This window comes from Mugil cephalus, chromosome 12, assembly GCF_022458985.1.
Source record: "Mugil cephalus isolate CIBA_MC_2020 chromosome 12, CIBA_Mcephalus_1.1, whole genome shotgun sequence".
Lineage (NCBI taxonomy): Eukaryota > Metazoa > Chordata > Actinopteri > Mugiliformes > Mugilidae > Mugil > Mugil cephalus.
The window spans coordinates 10,898,544-10,918,393 of record NC_061781.1 but is presented as its reverse complement, the minus strand read 5'-3'; the positions used below and the strand labels follow the sequence as shown (position 1 = coordinate 10,918,393).

Genomic DNA, 19,850 nt, shown 5'->3' with positions numbered 1-19,850 from the left:
TCCTACGACATAACAATGGCTGAATAAATCTCATGCTGGGACTGCTTGAATAATAATAATGTAATTTACCGTCACCTAATAAATATTTTGGCGTACTCCTCACTGAAGGTGAAGAAGTATTCAGTCAGGATCGTCGTTACCATTCATAAATATTCTTGAATGGCTAAGTGGTTGTGTCAAGATTTCTTTTCCTTTAAAGTTTTTTTTTTCCCCCCTTTGGAGAAATAGATTTTAGTAAGATAAAAGAACAAAGGGCCAACAAATAAAAAGGAAAATCTGCATTATCAAAGGGCTCTCCAGGCATTGTTTTCATCTTCTCTACGTGTGTCTCCTTCTCTTTGAGGTGGGAGGGATGAGCAGGAGGGTCTCGCAGCCGTCAGGAGGATCCGTGAACAGTACAAAGAGGCCAAAGGTAACGACGCAAACATATTAAACACGTGCACACCCACAACCAACGCGCGAGTGTACGTCCTTTAGCACGGCAGAGTTTGAAGATAAAGGGCAGAGCTGCGGCGGCCTGTCCCTCAGGCTTGTTTTTACAGTGTTTACCAAGTGTACGCACATAATCGCACACTCGCACAGTATACACATACAGACACACGCCGAGCCTCCACATAAAAGCGTTCCTGATGCGCCACGATAAGAGTAAAAGTCTGTGAGAAGAATAAAGATGGGATAGATGTGATATCCACCGTGCTGGTGTTGCCTGCTGCATCCTTTTGACCAGCGTACATTTGGAAAGATGAATGTAAGCAGTCAAAAGCCAAAGAAGGTGCTGAATTTTTAACCACTTACACTGCATGAAAGTCCTTGTTTTTTTTTTTTCTACTATAAAATTCATCTTCTATCACAACGATTTCAGATTGGAAAGCCTCGGATTCTCTGTGATGTAGTGCTCATGCACAAATTAGGCTGAGAGTTTTCACTACAGCGTTCATCACATCGTCAAGCTTAGCACAGAGTTCCTCATGCTGGATAGCTTGGTGCATCTTAAAAGATTCACCTCCACTGTCATAGAAGTTCATTCCACTCCTCTAAGCTTTCATTACTGGAGACCCGTCCATTAAAAATCACACAGCTTCAGAAATGTCCTCACACGTCATGGTGTCCCTCCTAAGAGGGGATTTGTTGGAATGAAAATACTCCTGCTCCTGCGCTAATAGGTTGGCTGTCAGTAGTTTAACCATCTCTGAGGCTGAAGGTCTGAGTCACTACAATTGGTTTCCATTTATGTATGAGTTCGTATAGGGGCCGTTTTAATCTACACCGGCTCTGATGAAGTGCAAAGGGGGGAAGGGCCAGCGAAAACAAATCAGTCAGAAGAATCGTTTTAGATTTAATGCATAAACTTTATTTCTTGTGCCAGCGTACGAAGTGTAGAACTCGTTTCTTATTTTAGCGTCTTCGATCATCACAGTCTCTCATCATCACAATTGATTCCTTGCAAATCAAACAAACACACGCCCTCTTGATGTCCGGAAAAAATGATGTAGATTTTCTATCTGTCTATGTTTTGATGCCCCTTCGCTTTTTCCTTTTTCCTCTCCTGTCGAAACCCAGAATCTTTCGTGCCGCAAGGCGACTCCGTTAACAAATGCAACACTGTGTCTCTAATAAATAGATAAATAAATAAGTAAGGATGACGAGAGGTGTAGAGAGAGAAAAAAAAGATTGGAAGCAGAGAGGAGGTGATAGAAATGAAACGAGACAAATGCAATCAGAGATTTATCACTCCATCGACTAAAGCTTACAAGGTTGTCTGTAACTCCAGCGTTGAGAAATTGAATCGTCTGACCTTCACAACTCTATAAATTCCACCATGATGTCAGGACTATCGGCCCTTCTGCACCAAATGTACCGTCTTGGTTTCTACGTGAAAAGATTTGGATTTATGCAAAAAATCTGATTTTAGTCTCTTTGGTGTTATACTAACAACATATTGATTTTTCCTTTTTAAAGGATACTTTTAGGGATTTTCTATAGTTTTTTATTGTCAAAAATGTCTGGATATGCTAAAACCAACAGGGAATTGATTGTGCTAACAATTATCCATCTAGAGAGACACAGAGTAGCACCATAGGAATGAGATTTAGTTTTGAAGCTAACTGATCAGACTTGTAAATGGTATTTCCTCACTGTGAACAGATTTATTAACAGACCATCCAGCGTACTGCAGCAGGTTCCTAATAAGGCTTAGAAATATGTGCTTGAAGATTTGCTGGAAAAGATTTTTGTCTAAATTTTTTTGGGTATCAGAGAGAAATGGCAGCTAGTAGAACCGATGGTGTTAACACAAACCACACAAAGTCCCATATACTGATAACATGTGCAGAAAGCAGCGTCCCCTCCAACAGAAGTAGCATCAGCATCAGAGAGTAAATGAAAAGTCATGAATGAAATGTCCAGCTGTTTCCTCAAAGTGTACCAGACTCTAGATGCATCCAAGAATTGCATTAAAATGTGTGAAAGGACAGTTTTGGTTACTAGCGTGTGTACATTACATACACAGCAACAATATGTTTTCCTCCAGCAGTCTTCGGCAGTCCTTATTACCAGCTGTCACCACTAAAAGTCTAAACACATGTCAAGTCATTGATCGCTGAGCCTGACAGCTGTTAGCGACGCTTAATAAACCGTCGTCCTACACCCGACCGTGTGTAGCTGTGTTACATTAAGATGTGTGTTTATCCCTCCAGTTTCAATCTAAAAACCCTCCTCCGCCCTCTTAAAGTCGGACGATCTGACCACGGATCACTTGAGTTATTAGACACAAAGTATTTACTGCGCAATTGCACATTTCATTGTGATGGATTTAATGTTAAACTGATAAAATTGGCCTACACGCAGTAACACATAGCGACAAAGTGAAAACATCTTTTTTTGAAACATTTATAAATGTAATATATTAACCTTAACACACGATATTGCTGTTATTTTATTTTCCTTTGAGGCATGAACATGATCAAGCAATAACCGGGACCTATTTATATGATAACAATGATGACAAGTTCCCTAATCTTTACCAAATATGATCTTTCCTTGACCCTGACCAAGTCTGTGACTAAATCCGACCAAATCTTAACCATTTCACTGAGGAACAGACAAAGTCTTTCGTTTGAGGCGTCAGATCGGAAAAGGTTTCGTCGGTCGTCAGAGAGGACGGATGGAGAAAACAACTCCAACGAACCAACATTGACTGTGAACTGAAAATCATCAGACAGTGCAGTGGCAAATCTGTAGTAACTGCATACTTTAGTACGCTGTCCCTTTTCATAGGTTATGTAGGATATAAAATGCAAATGTCAAGGCAACCTGGGGTTAGTCTTTCATGTTCTTGCAGCGGCGAGTGGCAGAAGGCTGCAGGCTGCTTCCTGCTCGCGCGTAAAGTGGCTGTCAGGTACAGAGACAGCGGCCATGTAGCCGGTGTCATTGAAGTCGATTTCCCTGGACGGGGCCGTGGTGGAATTGATTACTTCTTTTGTAATTGGCATCCATCGAGGCATAGGGGACAAGGGGGTGTCTGTAGCCAGATGCTTGTGCGCTGAATAAAAATGTGTTGACGCGTGCGCGCGTTTGAATCAGACAGTAATGGATTCTTATTAGTATGTGAGGCAGAAGCTCGAAACATCTCTGTCCAAATGCCCTTTGGCACCCTTCCCAGTTGGTGAACATTTTGTCTGTTATGAGAAATGAGAGGCAGCTCATAATATACACGTGTGCGGAGTTCATTTTTAAATTGGGGGATTTGGGAGCGGGGGGGGGATTTGTAAAGGTTCCCCGGGGAGTTTAAGGGTATCATCAGGGACAAAGGATTTAATTCTATTAAAAAGTTGCTCGTTTTCACAATTGTGGTCAATTTTAAATAATAACTTTGAACGTAGCAAGTGAGCACTTAAATCAACCCCCTGGATAACCTTTTGTAGCTGAGTGAATAGGTCTACACTGAAAGAGACGTCAGCTATTAGTGTAATTTCATTTTATTTTTTTTTTTTGGTTTTACAAGTCGCTGTCCCACCAAATAAAAAAACCTTCTAAAATTTTCCAAAACCTTTTCAAAGACGGTTGTCTTTGGATTGCCCTGCATGTCCTGGGTGTTCTGACACTTTAGTTTGGTGGGTTTCTTGGCTTTTCTTGCCTTGAGAACCACTTCTTTATTGTGGTTTTCATACTATGTCATCACACAGTACGTATATACACTTGTTAACTAATTCTGGGTGCATATGTGTATGGATTTTTTTATGACAATGTGTGTTTGGTGGATTTGGCATCATGTTGTAATATATGCAATATACCAGTCTAAAAAATGTACTGTCCCTAGAAAACCCAGAGTACAATCCAGCAGAAATATGCTAATTACTTTCGACTGCAAGTTGGCGCTAGAATGAAGCTTAGAGCATTTTATTTTAAATTGTGAACACACACACACACACACACACACACACACACACACACACACAGATACAGGGTATTTCTGTATTTGTGCCACAGGCAGTGCTGTCTGTCCACTAACTTTAGTCACGGTGGACTTGAAAGTAACACGTTGCGCCTCAAACCATAGTCCTAGATTAACAGTGTGAATCAAGGCAACCTGTGTTTGTGTGTGTGTGTGTGTGTGTGTGTGTGTCTGCTAAGCGCACGTTAATTCTTTTTTTCTCAGCTTAGGTAACACAGCTGCTCCCCTCTTACCCAAAATGTTGTTATTTCACCCTAATTGGACTCCGAATCCAAGCTGAATTTAAGTGTACGTGACCGAGACCGACCTTGTTAGAAAGTGTCTGTAACTCTGCAAAGTTTGTTTCATTACGACCACGGTAGCTGTCACGAATTCATGAATTTTACCTAATCTTGTATTTGTATGACACCTTGTTAAGACGGCTCCTTGGTACACACAAATTTGAATTTATAGCCGCCCTGACTTGGGGGAGCGTTGTACCGTTAACAGCACAAGTTAGAGTTGACTGGGGCGCCAGCCAGGCCCCTCTCTCCTACATCAGCTGAATAAAAACATCTGCGGAGGAGCTGAGACTGGCACGCTGCCCAGACCTAATATTCTTGGATTTCCCCGTGTTGTTTGTCAGACAGTGCAAAGAGAAACTATTAATATTTCCTCTTCTGGGTCTCGCCTGAGCTGGTTCCAGAGGGGGAGAGTTCACTGATCCCTGTGCATTTTTACTGAGAGATCATTCAGAGATCCAGAGAGTTATTGTGAAAGATGAGTTAAGAGGTGGGAAAATGTGGCGTTCAAGGGAATCTATGACAAAACATTTACTTTGTGCTGCAGGATATTTAGGGTAACAAAAAAAAAAAAAAAAAAAATTCACGCCAAGGTATTTGCTGCCGCCTTTAAATGCAAGATTGCTGGCCCACTTGGAAGTATTAAAGATAAATTCAATGTGTTTTCCAGCAATGCATTTTAATATCAGATTTAGGTGTAATCCAGCTTCATCACATCTTCAGTCGGGACACAAGATGGATAATAAAGCTATATGTGGAAAAGGGGGGATTTACGGTACGGGGTGTTTTTTTCTCTTTTAAAATTCCAAAGGCATGCCGAATAGAGAAGAACAAATTACAGCACGATGTGACGTGCGAGTAATAAGACATGGGCATTAGCTGACTAACATATTAATTACCTTCTGATATAGATGTGCTCATATATACCAGGAAATCTGTGTGTGTTACACAATGAATGTAGATGCTGTTCTTTGGCTTCACCGTCCTGATAAATAGTCTGTGTGTGTCTATTCTATAGACTATACAAGTCTGCACAATTTTATACAGGTGGGAGATATCTCATCTGAAAGCTGAGCAAACTAAAGCCCAGTATATAAACTACTAAAGGACCTTCAGTGGGAGCAGGGCTCAGTGGCTTTTTAGTGGCTGTGTTTATGCATTGATGTGGCAGGAGGAATTTATAATCCCTCCTGGTATAATGGATGCAGTTGTGAAACGTCAGCTTTTTCATCCACACGGGACACAAAGAGCAACTGGTTGAGATTCAAAGGCAGAGCTTTAGCAGAGAAAAAGGGAAAGAAAAAGGGAAAGCCTCGGACCATGGAGCAGTAATTGCTGCTCCTCCGTGGAACCGTCTTTTGAGTTTTGCCTCCTCAAGTCGTAACCGTGACGTCTTCCTTTCAGCGTCTTTGTTTTGGGACACGTACCAAAAGACACACTCTTGAAAGTACGTTTTTTTATGGGCCATGGTAAAGTGGCATAGGCAGGAAATCCATAGCGTTTAACTGGGTGTGTATGTGCGCAGATCAGCCACAACATTATGACCACTGACGGGATAAGTAAATAACATTTACCATCTTGTGACAACGCCATGTTCTGCTGGGAAACTTTTGGTTAATGATGACACTCCTCGACACTCCCCATAGAAACATCCCAACCTGATCAAGTGTCTGTGGGATGCACTGGGACAAGCCTGATCCACAGAGGCCCCTCAGCTCAACCCATAGCCCCCTAAGATTCCCCACTGACAACATTTTGTTGCCAGACACCACAGGATTTCCGCAGGAGTCACAATTGGAGGCACAAGAGAATCCCATGCAATATTAGGAAGGTGGTCATAATGTTTTGACTGATCGGCTTATGTGTGTCTTAGATAATAAATTCTGTTTCCCCCTAAACGAGCCTGGAATCACAGACATCATCGTTCATTTTATTAGCCCTGTGCTTTTCCTACAGACAGACGGACGGATATCTCCAGTAAAAGAAAAAAAATATTGCATCATTCTCTGTGACTTTCTCATTTCATCATCTCACCTTGAAAAGTTAACAGTGGGACAAGGATTTAATACATTCTTTTGAAATGTGAAATCTGTAAAAAGAAAATATGTATTCGACCTTTGAGGGTTTTTGCTTTACTGCTGTGAACAGAAGAAGTGAGCTGAAGTTGAATCTAAGGGCATGAGCACATTTAGACATTCGTTGGAAAGTATGAAAATTAAATCATTGCGAAGGATTTGTTCCCATCCTCTTTGGTCCTTTAAAATACCACATTAGGGTTTCATCCAAGATTTTTTGTAACATGAGTTGTTAGCAAATCATATTAAACCATTGGAAGAAAAACATATTGACATTTTGATGGTGCAAATGCATCATCCCTGATTAAGAGTTCAAGTGAGACATTTTTGTGAGTTAATCTGTGAGAAAATCGTAAAAATGAGGGAACTTGAAACCTTAAACATCACAAACAACTGATTACAAGACAAGCGACAAGATTAATAGTGTTGCCTGACATTAGTTCCAAGAAAGAAAACAGAATCGCTGCGTTCAGCCATTTAGTGGAGGTTGCTGAGAGTTATGGAGGTCCATGCACAAGGAGCGATGGCATTTCGCTCCCAGTGGGCTCTCTAGTTATGACCGGCTTCTAAAAAGGGTTCGGCATCAAGGGGGTCTATTCAAGAGGACGAGAGAGGACTGACGTGGCTCGGCACAAATGCACGCGCACACATGGCCTGGCTTTCAGGTTGATGCACATGTGTACACACACACACACACACGTACATACGCAATTCAAATCCACCTACGCACAAACAGAGACAAATTTGCACTTACGGTAATTCACATGCACGCGCTTAATATCTGTGCTTCTGTCTTTCTCTTTTCTTTTTCATCTCTTTTCTTTTTCTCTCTCACACACACACACACAGTCAACAAGAAGTGAGTGGCGTGGCTCGGAGATAAGGCCGCTATCGGACCTCCATCAGGGACAGCTGCACTCTCATGTGTCTCTGCAGCCTTTTCCTCTATCGCCTCCATCGGCTCACGTTCCCCTCTCTGCTCCCTCTCAGTCCTCGTCCCGTCCGTGTCCATTATATTTGACCCTCCGCGGCCTCGCTGGATCCAGAGAGGAACAATATATTATTTTTGTGACGCTGGAAAGGCGCGATGTCACAATCCAGAAAAGATTTGCCACATATTAAAACGGTAATTTAAAGCCCGACAGGAACCACGGAAATTTATATGTTCGGGCAGGGTTCATGCTAAATTAGGCACACACTTTGAAGGGTTTGGTTCGGAGTAAGGCCTTTAGTATGAACGTACTAATAAAAAAAAAAAAGAAAGAAAATAGCCCCAACCGAGTGAATAACCCTGAGGCTTCATGAAGCTTGAGGCACACTTGTCAAAGTAGATGACGTCCTAGTTCCTCATTTCACATTCTCATCGTGCTCACAGGCTTGCTACTGTCTAAGACTGTGATATACAGAATGCCCCCCCTCTGCAAGCCAGCTTAGGGTATGGAAGCAGAGTTACACAAAAAAAAAGAAACGCTTCCATCTATGTGTAATTGTGGTGGGCGTCTGTGGCTCCATTTATTTTATTTTTATTTTTTTTTCCAACGTGTCCCTCACAGCTGGCACTTGTCTGACAAGTTCAGAAGAAAAAGCTTTTTGTGTTTTACATCTTTATCTGACCTGAACATTCAAATTCACCAATATTTCTGATTCAGGAGAGGCCAGCTCTCTGCAGAAGTATGTGCTAAGTGTGCATTAGCAGTAATCTTTGTGGTGATTTGTGGTGCAGCACAAGCAAAAACATCTCTGCTGTTTTGAAGAGTGCATGTGGTTCTTGTTAAGGTTTTTGTCCAATAATGGGATTTTTTTCGTGTGATTTCAGTCAGATAGAAGATATTTTCGCGAGTTCGCTGTTAAAATTTCCACTGTAAAAAAAACTTTTGCTAATTGTTATTTTTAATGAGACTGAAAGGGACAGACAGAGGATTGTGAGCGGAGGTACAATTTAAAGCATTTCTTGATAACCTCAGATCAGATTTACTGCCTAAAATGAGAAGTGACTGCGCTGCCCTGTCTGCTATGGGAAGGTCATTCCAACAGTAAAAAAAAAAAAAAAAAAAAAAACAGAGAAATGAGCGTTCATGTTTATTTATTGCAGCAGCAAATGAAGCAGAACCAGAGCAAATGAGGGAACGTCTAAAACCACTAATTTTGTTTGCTGAGTTGATGAATGTCACTGACATATTTTCTGAAGTAAGTATCCTTTTAATTAAATGTTCTCCTTCAAACGAGGAAAACTGTAATGTGGTCTGAAATGTTTAGTTTAGTTCCGTTTCATTGAATGTGTGACCTTCGCTGTTATGTCCAGAGTTTGTACTGGAAGGAAACCTGCATTGCGTTTACATCCTTTCAGTGAAGTACAAGACTTTGTGAATCCAGTAGTTAAAGGAGACTCGGACGCTGAATTTCTAATCCGGTAATTGATTTTTTTTTAATGAGGAAAAAATCATATCCGACTCTAGTTATTATTTGTTTTTGTGTGTCTCTGGCAGTGGTGTGGGGATCTTTAAATGCGGCTATGTGTGTCTCAGTGTCCAGCATCCTTACCAGAAAAGTGAAAAAAGAAAGATTTAGGTTTTGTTAGTAGTATTTTTAGGCAGGAGAGCTTTAACAGGACTAACCAGGGTGTCAAATGCGATTTAATGATAGCATCTGTAATTGTCTGGATTATACAGTCTGCTACTAATAATACTATTTTTTTTTTGTTTTTGTTTTTTTTTTCCCGACTGTCCATTCGCAATTTAAAAGAGTGCCCATAGTAGTCAGGTCAACTTAATATCTGTAAGTTAACTCCTATGTTAGACTCCTGGCTTAAACCTTTTCTGAATATACCTGGATGTTTAAATCTACTAGAAGCAGTTCTTGGCTTTTCAATAATCTAATAATAATCTATTTTCAATAATCTCAATGAAAATGTGGTACCGTGCTTCTGTGGACGTATGTGTGGGGACAGACACATGTATACAAACAGTAGTGGTGCATCCTTGTGGCTAAATCGTGACTGATGTGTATGACATAGCTGTGATGTCTGTCTCTTAACTACGATTATCAATTAAGGTATAAATGCCAAAAACATATCAAAAGTCTGAAGTTGTCCTCTGTTGGGTCACTGATGGATCTAGGGGCCTGTACCAGCTGTCATTGGACAAGAGACAGGGTACACCCTGGACAGGTCACCAGTCTATCTCAGGGCTAACACACAGAGAGACAGACAAACAATCCACACTCGCACCTACGGCCAATTTAGAATCACCAGTCAACCTAACGAGCGTGTGTCTAGAAGCTGGGGGGGAAGCTGGAGAACCCAGAGAGAACCCAGGCAGACGCATGGATTCAAACCCAGAACAGTTCTTGCCGTGAGGCATCAGTGCTAACCACCACCCTGCTGTGCCGCCCCAAACACCATGACCCACCCGTTTTAACACGCGCGTATAAAAGTCTTTGTAGTTGGTAAGGAAATGTCCTCACAAGATATTTCTGTCTGTTTAGTTTTTTACATAAGTCTCACATACATGTGTCATGCATGCACGAACCTTCATGTACACTAAAACACATGGATTCACTGTTCCAGCTCCTGCTCATTGATCTCTTAACCCCGTATCATTATCCATTCAGCCTCATGTAACCATGTATTAACCTTTGGTGAACTCGAGAAGAAGAATTTAGTTTGATACCATGTACGACAGAAGCATAGTGCTGCGAGTATTGTGGTGTAAGAATCCACCGAGCCTGCTGTAAGAAATGATTAATACGCTCTTTGATGTCTTACCGGCAAAACAGCTAGCGGGAATAATCCGATCACAATGACTGTATTGTGCGTGTCTCTGTGTGTTCCCAATTCAGTAGAGTTCAAGACGCTGGACCTAGCGTCTGTGCGGTCCGTGCGACAGTTTGCTCAGAGCTTCAAGCAGCGGGACCTGCCACTAAATATCTTGGTTAATAATGGTGAGTAGTAGAAATGTTATACTTTAAAATAGTGTTGTGGTGTGAAATACAAGTAATCAGTGAGAGAAGAAGAAATCCTCTGCTTCATCACGGTAATTTAGATGGAATTTGAAAGGATTTACAGCATTAAGCAGAGCTCTAGACCCACTCAGACATTCTTTACATACACACTCTACTTATTAAACTTATCTTGCATTTACACCAGGTCAGGTTCCAAATGTGTCATTTCAACTTATGATAATAATTAATGATTGTAAGACACTGGATGTTATGGGAACTCCGTTGCTGTGCTCTCTCACAATTTGAAGTTGTTTTTAGTTTATTCAGTATATTTGACAGGAAATAGTTGTAGCTCACACAGGAGCTTCACATATTTACCTCGTGTGTGTGGCTACAGATAATGTCAAACAGAAGAATGTCCAGGAAAGAACACACACCATGAATTCTCTGTTGAACACTGTCAATCCTAGGTCTGACATTGACTATTATGTTGCTTTTTATTTTATGTTTATGTCTTTTTATCTGATGAGAATGGATATTAAAACCGTCTAAATGTACGTTTCCATCCATTCATTTCGTGTGGGTTTCTAGCCGGTGTAATGCTCGTCCCTGAGGGGCGTACTGAGGACGGATATGAGCATCACTTCGGTGTGAACTACCTGGGCCACTTCCTGTTGACCTGGCTACTCTTGGACACGCTGAAGGATTCTGGGAAATCTGGTCACATTTCCCGAGTGGTCAATGTGTCGTCCTCAGCCCACGGTGTCGGGGAGATCAACATTAATGACTTAAATAGTTGGTAGGTACACACGTACTCACATATACATACATGGTATTTAGATGTTTCTACACGATATACAAAAGTAAAAATAAACTCCCTTTTAACTTTTTTGTTGCAGTTTGCATAATCATATTGAATTATGTCTTAAATAGCTTAGCATTTACAGAGGAGCTTTAAAGGAACACCAAGCCAGTCCTTCACTGTGCTACTTCTTTCAGATGAACATTTAAAGCCCTGTCTTATCACACTCACCTGCTCTCTCTGTGCTGGCAACATCAACAAATGCCTAAATTCTTGCTGGCATTAGCAGGCAACTGCTCATTCCAGTTGGCTCCGTAATGACCCACCTAGCAACAGTGCTGTCAAGAAGCATTACCATCCTAAACATCTTCATTCTGCCTTGGTTTTTCTGTGCCACGGTGTTGGACTGTGGCCGGTGTCCTTAAACATGCACACTCATTTTAAGTATCCCAATTCTGTACGAAATTCTTTCAGTCCAAAGTAACTGGCAAGGCTGTGGAGACGCCCTCTGGGGTATTTAGAAAAGGAGAGAGCAAACAAAACTCTTCTTGTAATTCTCCTTCCGTCGTTTTTGTCACACAGACGGACAAAAAAAACCAAAAAAACAGGTTGTTGCTATTTTCTGCTGTAGCATAATATTCTGGTGTCATATAGGGATATATACATGCATATCTGGAAACAGGAACAGTGAAAGTACTTGAGCTTAAGTTTATTTAAATTTCGATCAGTTTATGTTGTGTTAGCTGGGATTGTTAAACCATTTAAAGTGGAGACGTTGCATTGGTTTTGTGTACTTGCCCTTTTATCGAGTCCCTGGAGACCAGGAACTATGAAACTGCTGAAACTGACCTTTTTCAGTAATCTAATAAAACAATTGATAACCTTTTGCAGAATTCGAGTGGAGCTTATTTGCCACACACTTCTGTGAAGAAACTGCCAGCTGTTGCTTCTGTTGAATTTAATATTTCACCTTAAATCTACTTTATTACTGCCCGATCTTCTCTGATCTGCGCTAATGCAAACCTAACTGAGCTGTGTCTAGATATTAACGGTGAGCCCAAAGCAACTTGTGTGACCAATTTCAGACTAGATTTCAAACAAGGAGAGTAAGAAGAAGTATTTAACAAGGAGGCAGCACAATAGTAGCATTGCATTGCTGTTGCATTTTATATGGATATTTAAAAGCCCTGTGTGTTTCCTGTTTTACTGTTGTGCCATGTACGTGTACACTAAGTTGCATGACTCTTTGCCGTCTAATAATGTTTTGACAAGGTCTTGTGAAGCTTGTCCTTGTTCGGTACATGGTAAAAGCTTTTGCAAAGACCGATTTGAACAAACTAAGCTGTTTACTTGCTTCTAATCTGTAAAAGCAGATGCACATGTCTTTGTTTTTACGTGAAACACCGACAGTCTTTGCCGCTTCGTCTCTCTCCAGCCAGAGTTACTCGGCTCATGCTGCGTACTGTCAGAGTAAACTGGCCCAGCTGCTGTTCAGCTCCCACCTCCACCAGGAGATGCAGCGTGGAGGTTTCCCCGTGAGTTCGTGCGCCGCGGATCCTGGCATGGTGGACACCGCTCTCTACCGTCACCTCTGGACGCCTCTCCGTCTGGCACAGTGTGTGATCGCTCGCCTGCTTTTCAGGGTAAAACGCTGCACTCACCCTGATCTGCTTTATGCACACTAAATCTGATTTAGGTCAAACTAGGACACGGCAAAGTGGATATGATATTAACTACTGTTATGCAGTCCACTTTTAATTACACCCGATAATTCTTCGACGTTTTCCATCTATTTATATGGTTTTGGACAATAATTTACATACATTACTATATGTGCTGCTGCTGTTTACTCTATAAAACAAGATCTCATTTGATGCGCAGTACAAATGAAACGAAAGATGAAAGAACGTGTAGTTATCACTAATGTGTTTACTGCAGAGCGTTTACAGTAGTTCGTCTATAATCCTTGATGCCCATTAATTATTAAATGAGCAGTTTGAAGACCTCGGACAATTTTTTAAACATCTCTCAGTTGTTCTTGTGAGGTTATTCTTGGTTAAATGACTGAAACGTTAATATGTTAATAGCTATGTGTTCTCAACAACTGTAAATAGGTTTTCCTTCTTTACCTACCTAATCTTTACATCCTGCACTGTATCAGGAATAGTCTTCTTTTTATACCTCTGCAGCAGGACCAGCCTGATTCCTTCTGCTTGTCGTATTGATATTAATAAATGATGCTGACTAGTATAATGTTTTTGTTGTTCACGGTGATACTGTAGTCCGCCTGGTTTGCCTTTCTGTAAAAAAAAAACAAACAAAAACCTGCAGGCACCGTAGTGTTCTGTAACGACAAACTGAGCTGCAGACACTGTTCAGGATTTTATTATAACATAAATCACACGCCGCACTCACGCATGTGCGCACACACCAGCGCCAGAAAAAAATAAGCCAGGCTTTTATCTGTGTGTTACATTTAAAGCCCTCCTTGCGCTCGCTGCAGTGACCGCGAGCTGCTGTTAATGTTCCTGGGATTTAATGGAAGGAGACGTGTGTGCATGTTTGAGCCCCAAACTGAGATTGTCACAGGCAAGGTACTGCCCTACATACTGTGCTGAAACGCATGAAACGGATGAAACGCACAAACTTCGTTGTGCAATTGTCGCCTTCTGCAATAGGAAGTAAAAATACGTAGAAATAACATTTAGGTAAGGCGTAAAACGATAACTAAAATCTAGATTAACATAAGAACTCTAATATTATTGTGCCTGCTAATGAGCTGCATATTGCCGTCTACAACACAACTATGCTTTGTATTGGTAGTTTTTCATTATAATTGCTAACTGTATACAAACACAGAAGTATATAGAGCTACCTAATACGTGTATGACAGATGCAAGCGCTCAGTATATAAACTGATGCTCTTAATGAAAGCAGCAACATATTTTGGATACACAAAGTAATCAGCATTCAGAGAAAGTGTAAAAAGTGTAGCATCCACACAACTACGCAGTGAAGTCACATACAACAGGGTAAACAGGTGAGCTTGAATGAGCGGTCTGTCGCCATGGAAACAGGTTGTTATGTTTTTTTTTTCCCCCTTCACACGCAGCATCCTAGGAAGTGTTGTGTTCTGTGCACTAAAACCCCTCCATGTGTGAACGGAACAAAATGAATAATGAAGTTGTGTGTTGCAGCTATCATAACCTGAAATATTTAGCTCTCCAAGCACAACAACAATGCATTCGGGGGAGAACAATTAAAATTCATGTTTGAAACCATTGTGGTGTAGTGCAGCACGCGACGCACGCACACGCACATGCGCGTACTGTTCCGCACAAGTATGCGAGTGTAGTGTTGATGCTGGCAGGATGTGAGCCCCTCTATGCTCTGAAACCTGCTCCTGGTCTCACCGTTGACTGGGATCTTTGTTAAAATGCAACAACACTACTGCACAAACAGAGGCACTTACCCTAAACCTCCTTTTTGCTGATGCTAACACGCACTGACACGAGCTCTACATACACGCACACACAGCGCATCTACATGTTTTGTTGTAGGGACGCAACAACTTATCCTAGATCTTGTCATCCTGTCGTCCTTACAGCTTTGTTTGTTGCCCTTTTTTAATTTGTTTGTGTGTGCATTTCCTACAGACTCCTGCAGAGGGCGCTGCCACTGTGCTGTTAGCCGCTTTGTCACCAGCCTCGGAGGGGAACTGCGGAGGAGGCTACTGGGCCGATGGACACAGGGAGATGACAACACCGCCGACCTTTGACCCCCAGTTGCAACTGAGCCTGTGGGAAGTCAGCCTCCAGTTCCTGGGCTTACAGTAGCACGGGCCGGAAGGATGACCAACAGGACTAAACTCATCTCAAAAAACACCACATAAAGACCCTGAAGTTCGGACCCACCAGCCACCATCTCCTTTTTTCCTCAGTGTTTTTTCTTTGCCCAAACCTCACGTCAAGGTAACAATTTGTGTTGATAGTGTCACAATCCCCCGCTGGACTGTGATCGTTGGTTTTTGGGGGTGAAGACCTCCTTTGTGTTCCAGACCTGCCAATGAAGGGCTACAGGGGATGGAAGACGTCTTTTTTTTGTTTTTCACTGTGAGCAAGCAAACACATATGCACACCTGTGGCCACACTCTAAGGTTGCACCAATGTTTTGCTGTTAAAGACACTAAACGGTTGAGCTATAAGTCAGATATCGGTTAGTGGCATCCATCTTTGTTATCAAGTTGGTCATAACAAGTTTAAGATGTCCAGTTAGTGAATTTAGGCCACAGTGGTGTGTTCAGAAAATGCAGTCACTCATGCATCACTCTGCCTTAATGACATTGACCTGGATTTCAAAAAAAGGTATGTTCCTGTCCACGAGGAATTGAATGCACAAACACTAAATGCGTTTTGGGAACAGCTTAAATTCAAAACCTGAATACCAAGGCTGAAAATAGCATACACACACATACACATTGACACACTCTGATGGCGATGTGATCTAACCTGCCTGTCTGTGGCGGGAGAATGTGATGTCATCGGTTTTGCTTTCTCAGATTGTCTCGCCATCCCACCTGTTTTACTGAGAGCAATCGATCTATCGATCTAAGTTTTAGCCATTTTTGCTTCCAGAAGATTCCAAAAGAACATCAACAATTCATTTTTCCTCTCTCTCTCTCTACCAATCTGTACCCCAACAAATGACATTGGTTGGACTGACAGGAACATTTGGGAATGAAGTGAAAAAGGAGGAGATCCACACACATTCAGTTTAGCTATTGGGAATTCTCTGAACCAACGGTTTCCGGATGCTCCTGGTTGCTTCGGTCTGCTCAGATAAAAAAAAAAAAAGGAAAGGATGGAGGAACAACGTTTTCTTCATTCTTTCAATATTTTCCTTTTTTATCTGTGTTAATCGCTTTAACTGTCTGTGTGTGTTATACGCACGCTAGTTAAGAATTATGTGTAGACCCAATTCATGCCGATAGATAGCACAACAACGGCTTGTCCTGGAGGAACACAGTGAGAGAGAGAGAGGAAAGGCACTTTTTTTCATATCATTCGAACTGTGATTGGTTCCTCATTGGTACTGCATCTTCCTCATTTGGCGCTGCTCCCAGTGCATTGTGGGATTGAGATTTCCCAGCGGTGAGAATCTAACTCCATCTGTCGTGCTGACACACACACACACACACACACACACACACACACACACACACACACACACACACACACACACACACACTCGCTCGGAACCAGTACATCCAGGCACAGGCTTATCCAAACAAGCAAACAAACACGTCTGTCTCATGCAAGAATACGCTCACACATGCAAATACACACTCTGCCATAATGCCATTTCCACTGTGATTAACTCATTTTAGCTGTGAGGATGAAAAGTTTCATCTCATGTTAACACATTTTGGCTAAAATCCTTCACCACCAAGTCATTGCTGTATGCTTTGAATGCTGCCACTGAGCATCCAGCATTTTGTTCTTATCTGCTGTATGTGAAGCAATAGTATCACTGTGGTAGCTAATGCAGCCAGTGGCACAGAATCAGAATGGGATCAGAGTCCAAGATTATGAACAAAGGAAGCAAGCTATTTACCCATAAAGAAGGAATTCAACAGTTCTGTCGACATGCAGAAAACAGTTTAATGAGGATAATATCAGAGTGCATCGATGCAACACATACATTATAGTAAGGAATATATGTTGTACATTTTTCTCCTTCAGGCAAGTTCAAGTCATAACATTTTGTTTTTAAATGATGATTTTTTATTTTTTTTTGCAAGCAATTTGTAAATTTCAGCAGCGGATTCCTGTCGAGGACGCAGCTTACAAACATTCATCCCTCAGAGGATCTGAACGTTCTGTAAAGGATAATTGAATCTTCCCCTCCCGACGAATCGAGGCGATGGTCTAAACTCACAGAGACAAAAAGGATAATGGTGCATTGGGACCATCAACTTGTAAAGTCAGCTGAAGGAGATTGGAGGAACTTGAGTCTGGCTTTTCTTAATTTATAACCATGTTGTCATTCTGGTACACGTGATATGTTGACCAGTGATGAATCTCCTGAACTCAAGCACCTGACAAATGTGGTTACGTGAATTTATGAGTCGGCCAAGATTGCCTGAATGTTCCATTGAACGATCAAGCAGCACATAGATAGATTGGACAGATTGGGTTATCCGGGGTGGGTTACATCCTGCAAAACCTAGCAACTATTGAAGTCGCCTTTGAAATATGTTTCTATGATTAAGGAGAATCCATCTTTAAATCAATCCTGCATTCACGTGGCCTGCAAGCCTTCTTTACTGTCTTGCACCAAGTTGTAGAGAAAGAATTGGATGTTGACGTGAATTACATATTTCATTAAGTCTGATATGACACGGGTGTAACACACCTCGACCTCAACCATCAGGTTTATGTCTCTTGAATGAGAATAGTTTATTCTAGTCACGTGGTGGCTTAAATTCATTTCCATTTTTAATGTAACTACTTCTTTTTGCAAAGTGTCCCAATCAAGAATCTCTGCTCATTTGAAAAACAAATTAAATTGAATTAAATGAGTCACTTAAAATTCATATTTACATCTGAAGTTCGATGCTTGTTTTTAGATTAGCAGCAGTGTGGCGACTGACTCAAAATGCCAGCAATATTCTTCAGTTGTTGAGTGCTTTTTCTCCTCGGTGTTGTCAGAGTGCTTGGAAACTCTTTATTGCCTCAGTGCTTCCTTGTTCGACAGTGTGGTTCCCATAGGCTACTGTAAGGTCCTGAGTAAATACCAAGCAACCAAACCCAGTCCCAGTGAGACAAATGCGCTAGCTTCTTTTCACACGAACACAAACACCAGCTTACTGTACAGCAGCGCTCATTTAAAGGCTAAGTGACGTACTGTACTCCCTGTCAAAGAGCTACCGTGTTTCTCTCCGTCCTTCTGCTGCAGTATTTAGACCTGAGAGGGGGGAACGTCAGTGACCATCTTTCCTATCTGAGCACAAGGTTTTCCAAAGATGAGGTGAGGGAGGTCCGCGAAGGTCTGCTTCGGTGTTCTTGTCAGCGAGCGGAAGTGGCTGCTAAATTGTCAATGATTACCTGGCTACGTATTTGCCGTTCCACACAGACAGGACAACGTGGTGAACTTTCTGAATTGCGAATATAGAAAAAGAGCAGAAACCTGCTCAAGTAACTGTCTGTGATATTGTCTGTATGTGAATTTACTCGTATATGATCATTTCAAAGCACCGGAGGAGACCAGTGGAGATGTGTGTAGACTGAAAATGCTCCAATAGCCATTCCTCTGACTGACCTGGGATTACATTTATATTAAATGTTCTAGTCCCAAGTTCTGCAAATCCTAAATATGTATATGTATATGAAGAGATAATATAAAGGTATATACAAGGGGTAGCCAGATGAACTGAGTCCTTATTCTGGTACAGTTCTAGGTTAAAGAAAACACCTTTTTCTATCCTTTGACCTTTAATGCATACACCCCATACTATCTTTACCCTTGCTGAGAGTACGGCCTTTTACTTCAGTCCCTTGAGGCTGAAAATAAAGGATGCCCTCACCTCGAATCCAGTGTAAACATTCAGTCCATCTGGGACCCTGAGGGTTTAAGAAAAGTGTAAAATGTTTTTATTTTTATCATTATTTGTTGTTGTTGAGATACACATCTTATTGCTTTTGCTGTGCCTAAGAAGAAAATTTCCCTCATATATGTGCAACTGTGAATTATTTCATATAGAAACGAACTTGTAGAAACTGTGATACCGTCTTGTCCTGTGCATTGCTGTAAGTTTTTATTCTCTTTGGAGTGATGAGAGTGGAGCTAAAGTGTGTTTGAGTGAACCTGTGTGTGTGTGTGTGTGTGTGTGCGCGTGCAGATAAGGGAGTTGATGTCTATGTTTTGTTTCGTTTTTGTCGATGGTTGTGACATTCCAGCAGCAGCCACCACCTTTTTCTATTATCCAAAGCCTCTCAATAAACATATCATTGTGCCACTTGCTCTCCGTCCTTTTGCGCTGTGTGCGAGAGAGTGTCAGTGTTATGACGGTCGACATGAGACTGTGGGCCTCAAGCGCTGTCTGAACTTTGGAGACATTCTCAGGTTCCTTCAGTGAAACACACACACGCACATAGTAGTGGTCGCATCACTTCAGAAGACATTGTACTGAGTTATGTTCATTTCCTGAAGACTGATGCTGTCTTGAAATGGGGTTGTGTTTAAGTTGAATTTGGAAATTTGGAAATTTTCAGACACGTCAGAGTCCACGACTTTTGACA

The 19,850-nt window shown here is 41.5% G+C and overlaps 1 protein-coding gene across 4 annotated transcripts in view; it reads left to right on the top strand.

Annotated features, from left to right (window-relative positions):
- Positions 1-19,567, top strand: part of LOC125017832 (dehydrogenase/reductase SDR family member on chromosome X-like) — a 42,476-nt gene extending 22,909 nt beyond the window's left edge. For 3 of the 4 annotated variants that reach the window (XM_047601344.1, XM_047601343.1, XM_047601341.1), the window contains 5 exons: positions 344-412; positions 10,647-10,748; positions 11,340-11,547; positions 12,986-13,193; positions 15,207-19,567. In XM_047601344.1, the coding sequence (XP_047457300.1) occupies positions 344-412; positions 10,647-10,748; positions 11,340-11,547; positions 12,986-13,193; positions 15,207-15,386 (767 nt within the window). In that variant the 3' untranslated portion in view covers positions 15,387-19,567. The remainder of the gene's footprint in view (positions 1-343; positions 413-10,646; positions 10,749-11,339; positions 11,548-12,985; positions 13,194-15,206) is intronic. The other variant, XM_047601342.1, reaches the window with a different exon arrangement.
- Positions 19,568-19,850: the final 283 nt, after the last annotated feature.